A 16,849-nucleotide genomic window follows, 5' to 3' on the forward strand; every position below is an offset into this window, starting at 1 on the left:
AGCCCTGGAGGGCCCAGGGCACCAGAAGCTCAGGGCCTCCCATGTCCTCACTCTAGTCACCCTGGTCTCAGAGATTGGCTTTTAGAGCTCACGTGCATGCTCTAGATGAGGTGTTTGAAGGTCAAGCTTAGCCATGCCCCTGCTCACTCCCCTACTCCTCCCAGGTCCCCCTCCCAGCTTCCATAGTTAAGAAACAAAGAGGCACACCATCCCTGTATGGGAAAAAAATATGGGTACCCCCAGTGGGTACCAGAGCTTCCACCATCTCTCTCCTCATCACTAGCCCCAAAGTAAATGATAGCAACCAGCTTGGCTGGAAGCTGTGACCTGCCAGAAACAAATGTCTCTCCTAGCTTGCCTCTTTTTCTCTGAGAAAGCCTTTGAATTCCCAACCAAGAATGGAGAAGAGTTGGGAATGAGCTCAGGTTCATATTCAGGTCTTTCCAGGTGGAACTAATGGTAAAGGACCTGCCTGCCAATGCAGGAGACGTAAGAGACATGGGTTCGATCCCTGGGTCAGGAAGATCCCTTGGAGGAGGGCATGGCAACCCACTGCAGTATCCTTGCCTGGAGAATCCCATGGACAGAGGGGCCTAGTGGGCTACAGTCCATAGGGTCGCAAAGAGTCAGACACGACTGAACTTAGCGCGCAAGCTGTTCTGGAAGAGGTTCCTTCTCCAGGAAGTCCTCCCTGATGAGCCCCACTAGGATCTGTCTCACCCCACACGTGTAGACTCTGGTCACATGTTTCCTGCATCCCAGCTCCCTCCCCAGGATGGTAGTACTGTCTCCGGGTATCGCTAAGGCTAAGAACTGGTGCTATTTAGCAACACCTAATGCAGAGCATGGCTTATCTGGGCTCACCTTGACTTGATTGCTTCCTGCTTTTCCCACTCTTCCAGGGCTGACACGAGACCAGAGCGATGTCTAGGAGGCATCGTGTCCCTCTTAGGTCCACCAAGATTGACCATCTCCCAGAGCAGGTGTTTCCTCCCCTCCAATCTCGAATCCATTTCCTACTTTGCTTGGAGATGTTTGTTTGGGGCTTTTCTCCTTTACTGCTTTAATCAGTCCCTATTGAACTCTGAAGCGGGCTATTTTTGCCATCAGAAATCTGCCGCCTCCCCGCCCGCTGCTTTCTTGGAGTTTGCCCACAGGACCCCCCAGGAGGGATGGATGGGAATGGCAAAGCCGCTCGGAGCCCAGGAACGCCAACGCCACCTGTCACGCTGCCTGTTCTGCACACCCCCACCCCAAACCTGCGCGTGCACGCAAGCCCACACACGGGCACGTGCACGAACATGCACACACGTGCCCTGGTGACAGGCGTCAGCAGGGCCACCTCTCAGGCCATCCCTCCCCAGTTCTTTCCAGGACCTTCTAGAACACCTATCTAAATAGAGGCCAGGAAGGAAGGAGGCTTGGTTATGCAAAGCTTTTGCGGAGACAATTAAACGGGTCAGTATATGTGAAGTGTTTCGGGTGTACCTGGCCCACAGCAAGGGCTCAGTCCTGTGAGCCGTGAGGAGACACAGGTAAGCAAGACCTAGGCTGGTGGTGGGATAACCATGGAGTCCTGCCTTCCTTAAGCAGGTTTTCTAAGCCTCCAAAGGGTTCTCTCATCCATTTCTTGGTATTATCCACATTGCAGCCCCAGGAGTAGAAAATCTCCCCACCACACATACGGGGAAACTGAGACCTGAAGAAGATGGGGGCGGTAGAAGGATTCTGAGATTGGCCCACCAGGGGGCCCCTCAGGAGCTCCAAATGGGGAGGGAGCTCTGCACATTCCCTGGATGCACATTGCCTGGCGGGGGTGGGGGGGTGGGATGGAAAACGTAACATAAGATTCCCAGACTTGAGGAGTTCAGTTTGGTTCAACTTTTATCAAGGACTGACTATGCACAGGGTGACCGAAACTACCCTGAATGGCTCACGCTGACGTGGGGGGCGGACCCGGGATTCACAGCTGGTAAGAGTACGAATCAGTGCGTAGCTGGGGGTGTGATGGAGAAGAAACAAGTGCCCGGGGCACCAGGGGCGACAGCAATGGGTTTGGTCTGAGAAGATCAGAGGAGGCTTCCTGGAGGTGGCAGGCAGCCTTAGCGGATTAGGCCTCAAAGCTTGAACACATGATGGAGAGGAGTTGGTGGATGAGGAGGCAGGAGAAGGTGGCAGAAGGCCTTGAGTGTCCAATCAATGAGTCTGACATTCATTGGGAAGGCAGTGGGGCCCAGCGCCACCACTGGAGGCCTGACCCAGGGATCTGGGCTCAGGCCCGAGCTGCTCCCAGCCCTGGCCTAACACCCCTGTCCTCTGAGAATGCTCAGGGTGATGCTCAGGCCTGGGTGTGCATATCTAAGCAGGACCTGAGATCTGCCCAGCCTTGGTGAGAGAGGGTGGTTTGCGGCTGCCCAGTGGGCAAGTTGGTTCCATGCTTGGCAGAGTTGGACAAGTTGGTGCCGGCTTGGGCTTTGGATCTGTGTCAATGTCGCCACCACCTGCAGACCCTCAGAGGCCCAGACCCCTGACCAGGAGCAGGAGGCAGCTTTGAGCCTTGTCACAGGGTCATGCGTATCACCCCACCCCCTGCCCAGTGCCTTTGAAAGGGAGGCAGAAAAGCCACCAGAAGAAAGGCAAGGAGGAGGAACTTCTTTGTAGTAGGTAAAAGCCCCAGAGAATGGGGCACAGACCGGGGATCCAGTTTCCTGTTTATGTCTCAGCACCTTAGCTCCAGGTTCAAATATGTAAACTATCCGCTGGCTGCGGGCTGCAGGTGTGTGTGCTCCCAGGCTGCAGAGGCAGAGGTGGCCCCACATACATTCCTGCCTCTGCCCCCCATCCAAGATGAGCCAGGAGACAGAGGCGAATAGCTCAGGGTTAACCCTTCCAGCGCCACCAAGGAAGCCCATCCGGCCGCTCTAGGGTGCTCCGGGGCCAGTGGGCCTGGGAGTACTCTGGGGAGGCTGGTGCTTCCTGCTTGCTGCCTCTGACCTTAGATGTAGCTGGAAGTCTGGGGCTATCTGCTCCAAGGGGAGCAGAGTCTGAGCTGGGTCTGGAGACTAGGGTGGGGCCTCCGCTGGGGAGGGCATCTGGATGAGGCTGTGGGAGCCAGGGTGCAGTTCTGCCTGGCAGTCCTTGAGTGTGAGCAGGACAGCACTGCTCATCTCAAGGCAAAGTGGGGCTGTTCCCAGCAACCCATTTCTTCTTGACACCCCCAGTTCTAGGGTGGGGTACCATCAGCCAGTGCTGCTGGATCACTTCAGCCAGGGCTCTGGCTCCCCATCCTAGACATCCCTTCTCTTGAGGCCCAGGCTGCTGGTGGACAGGCACCTGGGGAGGGGTTTGTCAGATGAAGGAAGGGACCCATAGGTTCCTGCAGGCCCCCTGGGCTGCCTGCACTGGGTCACCCTTCTCCCTGTGGCCACTCCTTGTCCAGCCTTCTTTCTCCTTGTCACCTTCTCCCCAGAGGAGGCCCTTCAGAGCTTCTCTGTGGTCAAGCCCCTGCCCTTGGCCCCCTCCCCAGGGATTCTAGTCTTCTGGGCTGATGCTAGTGGCCTCTGCTTGCTACACTCACTCCTCTCACTGGGCCTTGGCCTCTCCCTCCATCCACAACCCACCTGTGAGCCAGTGTGGCCATCACACCATTTGTTCTGCTGCTGACATAGCACGTGAAGCAGGGGGAGCCCCAGAGAACACATTCCCGGTCTCTACTTCGGGGCCCTGAAGCTGGTTAGCTGCCCTCCCTCAGTACCTGAATCACATTCATTTACCAGCACAGCCTTGGATATGATTTCTGTGGAGGAGACTCAGGCCCACCCCACCCCCCACCACCAACCGCAGAGAGGTGATCGTCAAAGGGTGGGTAGCACAGAGGTCCCTGCCCCGGGCTCCCCTGCTGGGCCCAGTGGTGAGGACCCCAGTGGTCCCAGCATCCGTGAGTCCACGAGATGCTGGGGCATTGGCTCAAGCCCCAGCTATGGTCAGAGAACTGGAGAGGCCTTAAGCAATGACCAGTTGAACTGGCCCGTGATAGAAGCGAGAGGCTAAGTGAGGGTTAGGAGTCCTCCTGGATTCTAGGGGGTCACCAGATCCCACCCAGATCCTGCTGCCAAGACCAAAGACTGAAGCCTCTCAGTCTTCGCCGGGGCCGTTCTGTTTGCCTGATGTCCATGCTGCTGTGGTCTGTGGTGCCCTCCGTCACTGTCTCTGCTCCTTGGGCTGGACCCCCAAGGCCACCATCATGGGCTTGTTCCCTACACCCACCCCTCAAATGTGCCTGTTCCCTCGGCCTGGCGCCCTCCCCTGCCATCTGCTCTTCTGGGCAAGCTCCTCTACTCCGGGGCTCCGAATGTGCTCTCACATCCAGGGCTCACTCTTCTGCCCAGGGCCCTGCCCAGAGCTCCACCCCCAAGACCTGCCTGCCTCCCCCGTTCCTCAGCCTGGGAGACCCAAGCCTACCACACCCCCACTCTGACCCGCCCCCCACATTCCCCTCCTCTGAGAATGGCGTCACCAGCCACCCCGGCTCCCGAGCTAGAATTAGGAATCATCCAGTGCACAGTCATCCTCCACACCTCCCTCTCACCCCCACGTGGAATTGGTCATCAACTCCTATGGCTTTTGTCTTCAGAAAGGATCCCCGCACACCCTCCCGTCAGCCCCCACTGGCGGCATCCTAGGGAAGACCTGGCACCTTTCTCTGATGCCTGAAGCTGCCGCCTCACTTACTCCTCCATCCCACCCCCACCAGCAAGATGGGGATCTTGGACCACCCCTGCTCAGAAGCCTCATGGCTTTGCCCTCAGATAAAATGCTGACATCTTCAAGTGGCCTACGAGGGCCTGCCTGTCCCAGCTCCGCCTCCATTTCCGCCACATTCCAACCTGTCCACCGTTGCCCACACCAAACATGCCATGCTGGCCAGCTAATGCTTTTCTCTTCCCCAGCAAGCTTTTTCTGCCCTCTCTCATCAAAACGCCCATTTCTTCCTGGCTTCCCTCCCCTGAGAAGTCTTCCTTTCCTGTTCTTTCATCGGTGCATGGTAACCCCCAATGCGTGGTAACTCCTCCCCAGTTGCCATGGCACTTTGTCTCTCTGGAACCCATCTGCTTTCCTGTCTGACTCCTCCCCTAGACTTGAAGCTTCTCAAGGGCACGGGCTGGTCTTGTCCATCTCTGTGTGCCCAGCCTGGTGTATGGCGTTGGCAGCCATAAGCATCCGCTACTTAAGAGCCGACTGAATTGAAATGAAAGGAAAAGCCTTAGATGCCATCTGTCCCCAAGTGCCTGCTCCTGAGTTGAGGGCCTCGACCACCGCCCTCCCCGGCAGCCTTCCCATTGCCTGCGTCTCCCCCCTGCTTCCCTCCTACCTGCTGTCCTCAGCTCAGTGGGGAGCTGGAGGGGGGAGCCTGGGTCTGCGACAGCTCCACTGAGAGGATGAGGTCTCGGTCTCCACCAGGGCCAGTGCTCTCCAGGGAACGGGCCGAGGAGGCTGTGGCCCTGGCCCGTGGTCCTCCACCATGGTGGTGAGCAGCCTCTCTGATTTTAATGCGGGACTCAGTGCTTCAGTGAAAGCCGGCATGGGAAGTTGCTAATAATGGCACTAAAATAAAATATGCTACATCTGTTATGGGTAGCAGAACAAAATTAGCTGCTCACACCTCTGACATCCAAGATGTCTTAACTTAAAATACTCCTTGGCTTACTTTACATCATTTACTGATTATATTTAAAAGAAATACAATTTTGCAATTACTGTTCTTTCCAGCGTGATATCTATGCATCATTTTCCTTTTATGTTTATATATTTCTCCTTCATTAGTGCAGTCTGAAGGGTGATTAGGATTCTTCAAACATTTTACAGAGGTTAAACGTTGATTAAGATTTAATTATTACTGTAAATAGCTTGGAATGACATATGGTGCAAAAGCCTGACATATGTGCATTTGAATAAATGAAGTGCTATTTCCCAGGATGCCTCAGTAGCTGTTTAACAGCTTTCCCGAAGGGTTATGTTACACCTCATGGTAAGATTGCTGGGATGTTATATTTTGTTGGTTTTTGCAGCTGAAAGCTAAGAACAGTTTTCCAGTTTTTTAAAAACATTGAATATTTTAAATACCTAAATTGTTTTGCACAAATTTTTGCTAATTTGTCTAACTAGGTTAAACATTTTCAAAAGCATTTAGATTTTTAAGCGTGGGCGCTGTGCATTGTGTCAGTGGCAGCATGGGGACGAGGGGAGCCGGTGGGGCGGAGAGGACTCGGAGGCCAGCAGGGTGTGCAGGGAGGAGGTGGTTCGAGGAGAGCGGGTGGGGACGAGGCCTGGGCCCTGAGCCTGGTTCTTGCCTCTTTGGCCTTCTCAAGTGGGCTGTGTATCGGGGTACCAGAGACCACAGGGAGAGGGTCCCTGCCAGCTGCAGTCCACAGGGACTCTTGTCTGGCCTCAGACCTGAGTTCTCCGAAAGCTGGGCCAGGCTATGGCACCTCCTGCCTGCTCCCCAGGGCTGCCATGTCTTGATATATAGCACGTACCTGGGACCAGGCTCAGCTGAGCTGACTGGTGCTTCCTGATTCAACCCGGGGCAGGGGTCAGGCCGGGGCTCCTCACGGAGCCTCCCTCCTGGCTCCCTCAGGTTTAGGGGCTCCGGCATCCCCACTGGCTCAGCCCCCAGAGCTGTGGGTCAACATCCGGGCTGCTGTGGGGACTCCCAGGGGACCCCGCCCTCCCAGTACTTTCTGCCTTTCTTCTTTCCACTCATTGACTCAACACTTGAGAACACCTGCTGTCTCCTGGCCTTGAGGATGCAGGATGCACAGCAGCATGCACTCGCTGCCTCATGGAGCTTGCGATCTACCGTGGGAAGAGGAGCAGGAGCAAGCAGTCAGCCTCAAATCATGTGCTACAAGTGTACAGAGGGAGGCAAGTGTGGGGCTGGAGAGGTGGCCACACCCAGCCTGGATGAGGGAAGATATCTGAAGCAGCGGCCTGGAAGCTGAGCGGAGGACCAGGGATTCAGAGTAGGCCAGGCGAGGAAGAGGCAGAGGGGCAGCTCAGGCAAAGACTCGGGGTGTGAATAAGCCAGTGTATCTGAGGCCCTGTGATAGGCAGGTGTGCTGTGTCTCCAATCCCACGGACAGGGTGGCGAGAGCGAGGCAGGGTCTGGGTCCCTGAGGGCAGTGGTGCCGGTGAGCCCTTTCATAACAAAGAGAGGCATGATCGGACTTGCTGCTGAGAAGGCTCACCCTGGCTGTGGTGGAAGAGGGGCTGGAAGGGGTGAGACAGTGAGGGGAGGGAAAGAGAGTGGAGGTCTGGAAGACCTGCGGTCCCTGGCCAGAGCACCGTTGGACGGTGGTGTGAAGCTGGGGTCGGGGAGGAAGAGACGAGGAATTCAGTTCTGTTCTAGATGGGTCGAGTAGAAGTACCTATGGAGCTGTGCGCAGGGAAGAGGGACCCCCAGACCCTGAGAAGCGTCCAGTAGGTGTCACAAAAAGGGAGCTGGCAGTAAGCTTGGAGAGAAAGACTTTTGTGGAGGGGAGTGGAAACAGAAGCCAGGTTTGCAGTGGGCTGGGAAATCAGTGGGAGGTGAGGAGCTGGAGCTGCCCTTAAAGGAGTGGACAATGCCTTAAAGAAGCGAGGTTGTTATGGGGGGAGAGAGCCCCAGTGGTAGCAGGAACACGACCTGGGGTAATGGAGGGTGTTAGATGGGAAGTTCTCTGCTGATGAGCAGGAGTCCCTGAAAAGGTGGGCAACAGGGTGGGCCATCTGGCAGTGGTCTCCAGTGTGGGGTCCTCCGGGGGCAGGGATAGCCACAGTGGGGCAGCAGGAGGGCAGATCCGGAGCAGAGTGAGAACACAGGTAGGTCATGGGTTTGACAAGAAGCTGAGGGGTGCCTCGTGAGGCCTTCTGTTTTCACTCCAAGGTAGGAAGATGAGTGGGAAGCTGAGGGCGGGGAGGCTGAGGAGAGCAGAGGAGGCTTTAGGCGGCCTCTGCGGAGAATGGGAGATGGAGCTGACCAACCATATGGCCCAGGGGTGGGGATTTTCTGGCCACTGTGAGGGTCAAGCCAAAGTCAAGGACAGTGAACTCTGAGCAGTCTCTGCTAGGTGGTCAGGTTCAAGTGGGGAGAAGGTAGACGCGTGATGGAGCTGCTCCTTCTGCCAGTCAGGTGTGAAGGGCCTTGCAGCTTGGAGAGGCTCAAGTGGTGGCCTCTCACATCCAGCTGGAGGGGGAGGATGTGAAGACAGCTCTAGAGAGTCTGGGGCTGGGGTCGGTGGTCTGAAAGCAGATAGGAGAGTGAGGAGGGTGCTTGGAGGGACAGAGGATGGTGGGGTGCAAGAGGGTGGGGTTTGGATTTGAGTTTGGGTGGAACATCCCTGGGGGACGAGGTCCTTGGAGATGAGGGAGACGGAGAACTCAGAAGGTAGGACTTTCCCCTACATGGACGTGCTGGCAGCGGGTGAGGTACAGCTTTGGCTGGAAGGGGTGTCGTGAGCCCCTAAGCAGAAGGGCAGGAAAAGAGGAAGATGTGTCACGAGGTGGCACGCATGGGCCCTGGTTGGGGGCCGGGGGCAGAGGAGAAGCGGCAGCACCAGGAGGTCCTGACCGCTGCTCCCAGCTCCCCACTTGTCCCCTCCCTACTGTCCCCTCACCTTTCCTCTCTGCTCTCACTCTCTCCTCAGATCGAAACAAGCCAGTTAGAGCCTGAGATCGCCCAGGCCACGAGCAGCCGGACAGTGGTGTACAACAAGGGACTGTGAGCAGTGGCCGGCCGGCCTGGGGACAGAGCGTTGTCCAGGCCCGGAGTTGGGGGCAAGGAAGGAGTCCTGTGGGCTGCACCTGCAGGGAGAGACAAGCTGACCCCCACCCCCAGTCCCAGGCCACCTGGGGGAGCACTCCCCCCACAGTGGTAGGGAGACTAATCTATTCATGAATTAACATAAGGGAGAATTCTGACACATTTACTATAAAAAATAATCAAGTGCATTTCTGGGCCTTACGTGGGGTTGTCAAAACTCTACTTAGCACAATTATGTGTGAAGCTGAAAAATTGTAGAGTGCCCATGGGGTAGGGTTAGGATCCTTTTATACTTGGTTTCTTTTTTATTTTTAATCAGAATCAAGCCTTGGTTACAGCTGCCCAGAGGCAGCAGGTGGTGGGAAGAGGAGAAGGCCTGGGAGCTGGTGGTCCTGGTGGCTGGGCTGCTGGATTTAAGATGCTACTGAGGCCAGGCCCGATGGCTGCCTGGGCTGGGGAGGGGAGGCAGGCAGATGAACCAGCTGTGAGGAAGTTCCTCAGGAAGTGGCCCAGGAAGTCAAGGGGCACTGGAAGATTCCTTGGGCAGCTGGTTCTGAGTGTGGCCAGCCTGCATTCACGCCTCTCCTGCAAAACCAATTCCTCTGCATGAAGCCCAGTGACACACTTAGGCTGTTGTCACCCTACATGGAGCCCTCATCCACGTGGGACCCGAGATGGTTCTGGCTCCAGGCAGGAGGCCCTAAGAAGGAGCAGTATTTGGCGGAAACTGTGCCTGTATTCTGGCCTCTGTGGGAAGGTCTTCCTTCCAGGCACAGGCTGGAAGCAGGGTGTTGGGGCCGAGGGTGGGGCTGGAGCCAGGCTGCCTGCTGTCATCTCCAGCCACCAGGTCGGCTACCCAGCTCATCATTTCCCGAGCAGGAGGGTCTTATGCCCAAAGCCCAGATCTCTAGGCATCGACCTGAGAGTGTCAGCCCTGGAACAGCGGGCCCTGGCTCTGGCACTCATGGGCTGTGTGACCTTGGACAAGTGTACTCCCTTCACTGAGTCTCCACTCTCTGTCTGGAACCAGAGGACTGTACGGAGGCGTTCCCACCTGCTGTTTCAGCTAGACTTCATCTTTGCCCGTCCTGCTCAGTGGCTGGGCAGTCCAGGCACATCCCCAGTGTGGACACTGGACTGGGAATGGGGCAGGCTCCTTCGGAATGGCCAGCGGTTGGCCTCAGCACTGGAACCTTGCCCTTCTGTATGTGAACATCCTGGGAGCACGTGACCTTTGCCAAACACCTTACAGTTCTGGAGCAGGGGGCAGAGTGCCTGCCTGGGCCTGCGTGTGCACACGTGCCCGTGCCATCGCCTCTCACTGTGCACAGGTCTCTGAGGCCCCTTGCTGCTGGCTCCCACTGGCAGGCCAGAAAGAGGAGAGCTCTGCAGGAGCTTTGCAGAGGGAAGCAGGGCCTGCGGTGAAGATGAACAGGATAACCCCCCTGCCACACCCCCGTCTGAAAGGCCCAAAGAGGAAGCCTGGCCTCCAGGCATCCCTCACCTGGCCCTAGCTGGAGTGGAGCCTTTGATATGCTCCCCTGGTGACTTCACCCTGAGAGAGAGACGTGGCCAGAGATGAACACACACAGGGGCAGGAAAGGACAAGTGCGGGGCAGAAAGTGTGTGGCCATGGGCGGCTCTTCCTGTCTTTAGGGCAGGGTGGTTGTGAGGTGGGCCTCCCACAGGCATTGACACCGCGCACCCCCAGAAGCCCCTGCTTCTCTCTCCTCCCAGCCAAACCCTGATGCCCCCCAGCTAGCTCTGCAGGATACTGCTCTGAGGGCTCCTCACTTTCCAAAGGAGCAGCCCATCAGTAAAGGCAGAAGGCGGAGACAGGCATGGAGGGCGTGAGCAGTGTTGGACGGGCAGGTGGTTTCCGCTAATCCCCCTGTAACGGGAATGTGCCAACTACTCGGGGCTGGGCATGTCTGGGGCCTCTCTTGAAAAGCTCACTTCAAGCTCACCTTGCCCCACCTCTCACAGGGTCTTGTTCTTTTGCACTTTACCTTGGGACCAAAACTGCCCACCCCAGCCCCTCTCCCATCCCCTCCTGGGCCCTGGCAGAGACGGGGGTCTTTCCAACTCGGTCTGTGTGCTTGCTGCCCCAACCCTGGGAGCCCTGTGGCCTCGGCATCTCATATCCTACTTACATTGTCTCCTGGGTGATTTCTGGTCATGCTCCCAATGCAATTTCATGTGAGCTAAGAGGGTTTCTCCTGGAGAGAGGGGAGTGAGGGGTGGGTGGCAAAGGATCCTGATAGCTCAGTGTAATAGTGACAGAGATTCAGGTGGCCATGCTGCTGAGTCCTGGTCTGGCTGCATTAAATACCGTGAGGGTAAACTTTTGGTCAGCATCCACCCTCTACCCTGCTGAGGCCAGAGGACAAGAGGCCTCGTGGGCAGACTGGTTCATATCTGGAATGGAGGCTGAGGCAGGACCTACTGAGGGCAGGGCCTGGCCCAGCTGTGCCATAGCACAGGGCATGCCTGCCACTGACTCTTGAGCCCTGATGTCCCAGCCTACCCTCCTCTGGTCACTTCAAACATTCCCTCAGGCTGGGGGATACCCTGCTACTATCCCAGAGAGTAATCTGAGCGCGCAGGGATTAAAAGCCCAAGACGTCGAGATGACCGACCGGCCCCGTTTCAATCCCTGACTGTGAGCCAGCGGGTCTCCTGTCCTGATGGCCTGAGAGGAGAAGGGCCGGGGCACGGAAGCAAGGTGGTTTTCCAGCCCTGGGTCAGAGTGAGCGAGGCACCAGCACACATGCTGCGTTCCCTCCCAGGGTACTCTGCAGTGTCTTTTTAACCTTCTCAGAAAATTTCTCAAATTCTGTGATTTCTGTAATACTATTGAGCTGTGGGCAATAAATGATGGATTTAAGGCATCAGGGCTTGGCTTTGTGAATTGTGGGTGGGAAGGGTGGGGGTGGGGAAACAGTGGCAACCAGCCAACAGCTGACTGAGAATTTTGTGGGAAGGCCCTGAGGACGGTGCAAACCTATCCTCTAGGAGGGTCAGGCCTGCTGGGAGGCCCATAGGGAAAGAGAGACAGAAGGATGGAGGAGCAGGAGAGGGCAGAAAGCTGGACGAGGGGGTGAGGTGAAACTCTGCCAAGGGACCCTTTACAAAGTGGGTGCTAAATGGAGCACCTACTAAGGGCCCACTGCAAGGAAATGAGTAGAAAAGGGATTCTGGTAGATTCTCAGCTGCTGATAGCCGGAAGACAGGAGGGAGGCATTGCGGGGGGGATGCATTCTGGACTGCCTGGGGGCCAGGAGGGACTTCAGAGGGAGAGGTGTACACCAGGTCGAAAGCTACCTGGCATTGACATGTACCATTGTGTGCATGGTACCATCCCTGGCAACTCTGCCTCTTTTAGACTCTTCCACAGTCCCTCAGGGCCAGCCTTGGCCATCTCCTGACAGCTCCTCCAGCTCCAGGCAGCTCCCAGAGTTCCTGAGGAGGTGAGGCCTGGCTTCTTCTCTGGGACCTCCAAGCATCGTCCGCCCTCTGCAGGGAGGAGCTGATGGAGCTGATGGCCTCCCCTGCCAGTAGTGGATGTGTGGTTCGTGGTCAGGCAGCCCCGGGTTCCGGTTCCAATTTGGCCTCAGCATGACTGTGACTTCTAGCTGATCACTTCCTCCGTTCACCCATTCATTTGGTCAGGTGTTTATGGAACGTCTCCAGCAACACTTTGGTGTGGCTAAGGGTATAAAGTGTCAAGAACAGCATTGCTCGCTGGACTGGTACTGGAGAGACCAGGTGAGGAACGCACCCAGACTCTTCTCCACGCGCCTCCCAGGCGTCAGAGGGGCTGCTGCCTCCCCTACCTAGGCACAGGGCCTCCCTAGGAGGGTAGGAGGAGGAAAAGGACAAGGGAGGGGTCTGTTCTCAAAGTGATGCTTTTAGGTCAGGGGCCGTCTGGTCTCTGGGGAATTTGCTAAGAGCCTCACTGGCCACGGCCGCCATCAGGACGGAAATCCTTGACTCTCTGGACAGACGCAAATCCCTCCTGGGAGCTGTTTGTTGTTTTTAGCTAGTTCGGGGGCTCATCTTCTGCCCAGCCCAGAGATCATTGACACTCCAGGAATGTGGCTTCCCCTGGCCCCATCCCCACCCACTGGCCCCTAGGGCCTCCCTCCTCCCACTCAGGCCACGGTTAGGAGGAGAGTCAGAGTGCCAGCGGAGGAAAGCAGTGATGAGTGACAGTTTCCCAAGGCGCTGGGGAGCCCAACCTCATTTTCAGGATGGAGCTTCCCTCCTGCCATCTCACCCATCCCACTGCCCTTGATTAGCTCCCCAAACAGGAAAGACTCAGAGTTCCCTGAAAGGCCTCACGCTCCAGGACCTTGCTTCCCTCAGCATCAGGTGTGTCTCTTAGGCAATAGCCCAGAAGTGTTTGCGTTCCACTACGAGGAAGCTGCCGGCAGCCTGTCCAAGGTCAGAGCCTGGCTTCTTCTCGACAAGGACAGCTCCTCAACCGGAGCTAGAATCTGGAGACCCCACCTTGCTCCAGTTCCCTGGGCCTTGCAGAGGGGAGAAGAGAAGGAAGGAGAGGCACCAGACACCCCTTGAAGACCCCCACACAAATCCAGCGGGGAAATGAGGAAAGGGCGCTGCCATCAGCCCCCCGCCCGGGCTGGCTCTCAGCCTCTTCACGTGTGTGCACGCAGAGGGACGGACAGTACAGCAGGGCCCTCACTCTCTTCCAGAGGCTAGTTGCAGGAAGACACTGGAGCTGTCAGTGAGCCGGCAGCTGTAATGCTGAAGACAGCTGGAGCCACTAGAGGCTTTAAGTAGGGAAATGGATATTCAGCCGTCAACAGAGCAGAGGGTAGTGTGAACAGGCAAGACTGCTGGGGAGACCGGGAAAGAGACCTCTGTGGCAGTCAAGGTGAGGGAAGATGGACCCTGGACCAAGTGATGGGATGGGGATGGAGAGAAGTGAGGAGGTTCAGGACTGCTTAGCTCCTGCTGATTCACGTGGAAAGGATGGCAGAGGACAGTCCAAGATGGCCCTGGATTCCTGGCTTTGTCAGTTGAGGACATAGATGGTGGTGCCATTTCTCAGAGCTAAGGGCAGAGAAGGATGAACGTACTTGCAGAGACAATGATGCATTCTGTTCCGCAAGTTACTACAGGTTCCTGTGAGACAACCAAGTCAAGATGCCAGAAGTCAACTGGGAGTGCCTGTCTGGAGTTCAGGAGTAGGGTGGGGTATCCAATCCCAATCGATGCAGATTGGCATGTTGTCCATTTATTGATTCCCTGGTGGCTCAGATGGTAAAGAATTCGCCTGCCAATGTAGGAGACTGGGGTGCAATCCCTGGATCAGGAAGATCCCCTGGAGAAGGGAATGGCAACCCACTCCAGTATTCTTGCCTGCAGAATTCCATGGACAGAGGGGCCTGGCAGGCTACAATCCGTGGGGTCACAAAGAATCAGACACTGCAGAGGAACTAACACTTTCACTTTTCACCTGGGGCTAAAGGAACAGAGGCAACCATGGGGGGGAGTACGTAGAGGGAGAAGAGGAAGACCTGGGCAGGAACCTCCAGGGGTCCCCATCTGTGAGGACTGCAAAGAAGCTCAGCCCCAAGAAAGGTGTTGTGGGCTGAACTATGTCTCCCCAGTATGTTGAAGTCCCAACCTGCAATATCTCAGAATGTGACTCCATTTGGAGGTACAATCCTTAAAGAGGTAATTAAGTTAAAATGAGATCAATTAGGATGGGCCCAAATCTCACCAGTATGACTACTGTCCTTATAGGAAGAGGAAATTCGGATGTAGTCACGCATAGAGGGAGAGCACCAGGTGAACACGAAGACGCCCATCTGCAAGCCAAAGAGGGAACCCTCAGAAGAAAACAACCCTGCTGGCACTGTGATCTTGGATTTCTAGCCTCTAGAACTATGAGAAAAAAAAAATGCTACTGTTTAAGCCACCCAGTCTGTGGTGCTTGTTGTGGCACCCCTAACAGACTAATACAAGAAGAAAGAAGATGAGTAGGGTGTGGCATCCCAGATGACAAGAGATGAGGATGCTTCAAGTAGGAGAGGCTGTCCGGGTATTTAATAGATGCTGAGAGTTGAAGGAAAATGAAGACCAAGGTGTGTCTTGGGAAGACCTGGAGAGAATGGTCTCAGTGGAGTGTGGTCATGGCCACAGATCTCCATGGGTTAAGAACTTAGCAGGACTCCCAGTGACTGCCAGTATCACATGGGGTTAAGCGAGGGCTCTAGGAGGGAGATTCTTGGGCAGGTCTGCACATCTTGGGCAGGTCAGACCCCACCCCAGAAGTGGGGTCTCCAGGGTGGCAGGGAGTGGTAACAAGAGGCAAGAGGAGAGAACAGGTTGGATGCAGGAGGTGTGGGTCTGAGGGCGGGAAGCTGGTGGGGCATGGAGGCTAGCTTCCCTGGCCCCTCCAGATCCACTCTGCAACCGTCTCCCCCCACAGTCCGTCCCAGGAGGCTGACTCATACGGACTTGCTCTCTGGCTCCCGCCATTGGGAGTCACCAGAAGGAGACTGGAGGATCAGAGGAGAGTGAGACTGGAGCTCTCCCCTCCGAACCTCCCTGCAGTCTGTGGGCTTCGTGCTCCTAAAGTCTGTAGCTCCTGTTTGGGGCCCCCCTCCATCCAACTGTCCTCTTAGACCCTGACACTTGTTCCTGCGCTTGCTTGGCCTCTTCAGGCCTGAAGGCCACATGGGTTCCCAACTGTTGCTAGTCCTGGGGTCCTGCAACATCTCTTGTTGGTTTCCCAAAAGGTGTTGATTCCCCTTTATTTAACTCTCTTCAAAGTGCTCCGTTTGAAGAGACCCTCTCTTTCTACTGGGCCCCTGGCTGATACGAAGGTGCTCCCTTCTACCGCTTCTAGATGGAAGTAAGTTCCTCTGCTGAGGGTAAGGGAGGAAAGGGGTTTCGGGGAGAACCCTGGGGAGAGGTTTGAGACACACCATGGAGAACAGGAATGGACCTATAAATGGGGTGAAATCTCAGCAGAGGGGCACCATGTAGCTCGCTGGTCCGATGGTCTCATGGACTCAGCTGCCAGGGCAGGTGGGAAAACGGGTTCAAGCAAGTGTGTGGTTTCTCCAGGTGCAACTAAGGAACAGCAGGACCAGGGGATGTCAGAGGATGGAGGGGCCCGTGAGGTGAGAGCACGGATGGAGAGGAAGATCACGTGAGTGACGGGAAAGAGCATGTGGTCTGAGAGGAATGGACATCTGAACGTGGGATCAGAAAGCAGGTGGGATTCTGGGCTCTGACTTGCCCGAAGAGTGGGTGGTGGTGAGGGACAAAGCGGGTGAGAGGTTGGGGTGCTGGATGGGTGTAGACCCTCAGGTTTTGAGAGGAGGTTCAGGACATCTGGGAGGACCGGGAGCCAGGAGCCACAGTCTTTGACAACTGAGGGGGCCGACTGGGACCCACAGCCACACACCCACACACACCCCCATGGTCACAGTGACATGCAGCACGCCCACAGCCCCACCAGACACTCCCAGACACCCTCACACGCACTCACCCTCACACGCGCCCCAGACAGCAGATGGGGCGCTCGGGTAATTGGTTAAACCTGTTCCCGATGTCTGGCTCCGCACTGGCAGCGCCTGTCTGACAGGAAAGCTGGCTGGGCCCCGCACAGCTCAGCCTGCTGGCCTTCCTCCCCTCCCCCGGGGGCTGCCCTGAGCAGCGCCCCCAGAGAGGCCTGTGGGCCCCGGCCTGGCTCCCTCCCAGGCAGAAGAACACAGTTTATGAGGGTTCCACGAGCCCCACAGGAAGAGATCCCAGCACCTGTAGGGAGGAGCCCAACCATGGCTGCAGAGACCGAGGGACCAGGCCTGGAAAGTCCCATGGACAAGGGGACATGCGAAGATCATGCCCTGGGCGGGAGGCACGCCGCACAGGCCACCAGACCTGAGGACAGCTCCCTGCGTCCCTCCACCTCAGCCATGTGCCCCTGGGCTTCTCAAGGTGCTGTCAGTAGCTCAGCCTGCGGAACTCTGTGGGCCCTGGGAGGCCAGCCCGACCGAGGGCTGTGAC

General features: G+C 56.5%; 1 protein-coding gene across 3 annotated transcripts in view; it reads left to right on the forward strand.

Moving 5' to 3' along the window:
* Positions 1 to 11,691, forward strand: part of SFXN5 (sideroflexin 5) — a 128,054-nt gene extending 116,363 nt beyond the window's left edge. For all 3 annotated transcript variants that reach the window (XM_061431929.1, XM_061431932.1, XM_061431931.1), the window contains one exon: positions 8,685 to 11,691. In XM_061431929.1, the coding sequence (XP_061287913.1) occupies positions 8,685 to 8,762 (78 nt within the window). In that variant the 3' untranslated portion in view covers positions 8,763 to 11,691. The remainder of the gene's footprint in view (positions 1 to 8,684) is intronic.
* Positions 11,692 to 16,849: the final 5,158 nt, after the last annotated feature.

Source organism: Bos javanicus, chromosome 11 (genome assembly GCF_032452875.1).
Source record: "Bos javanicus breed banteng chromosome 11, ARS-OSU_banteng_1.0, whole genome shotgun sequence".
In the NCBI taxonomy this organism is placed as follows: Eukaryota; Metazoa; Chordata; class Mammalia; order Artiodactyla; family Bovidae; genus Bos; species Bos javanicus.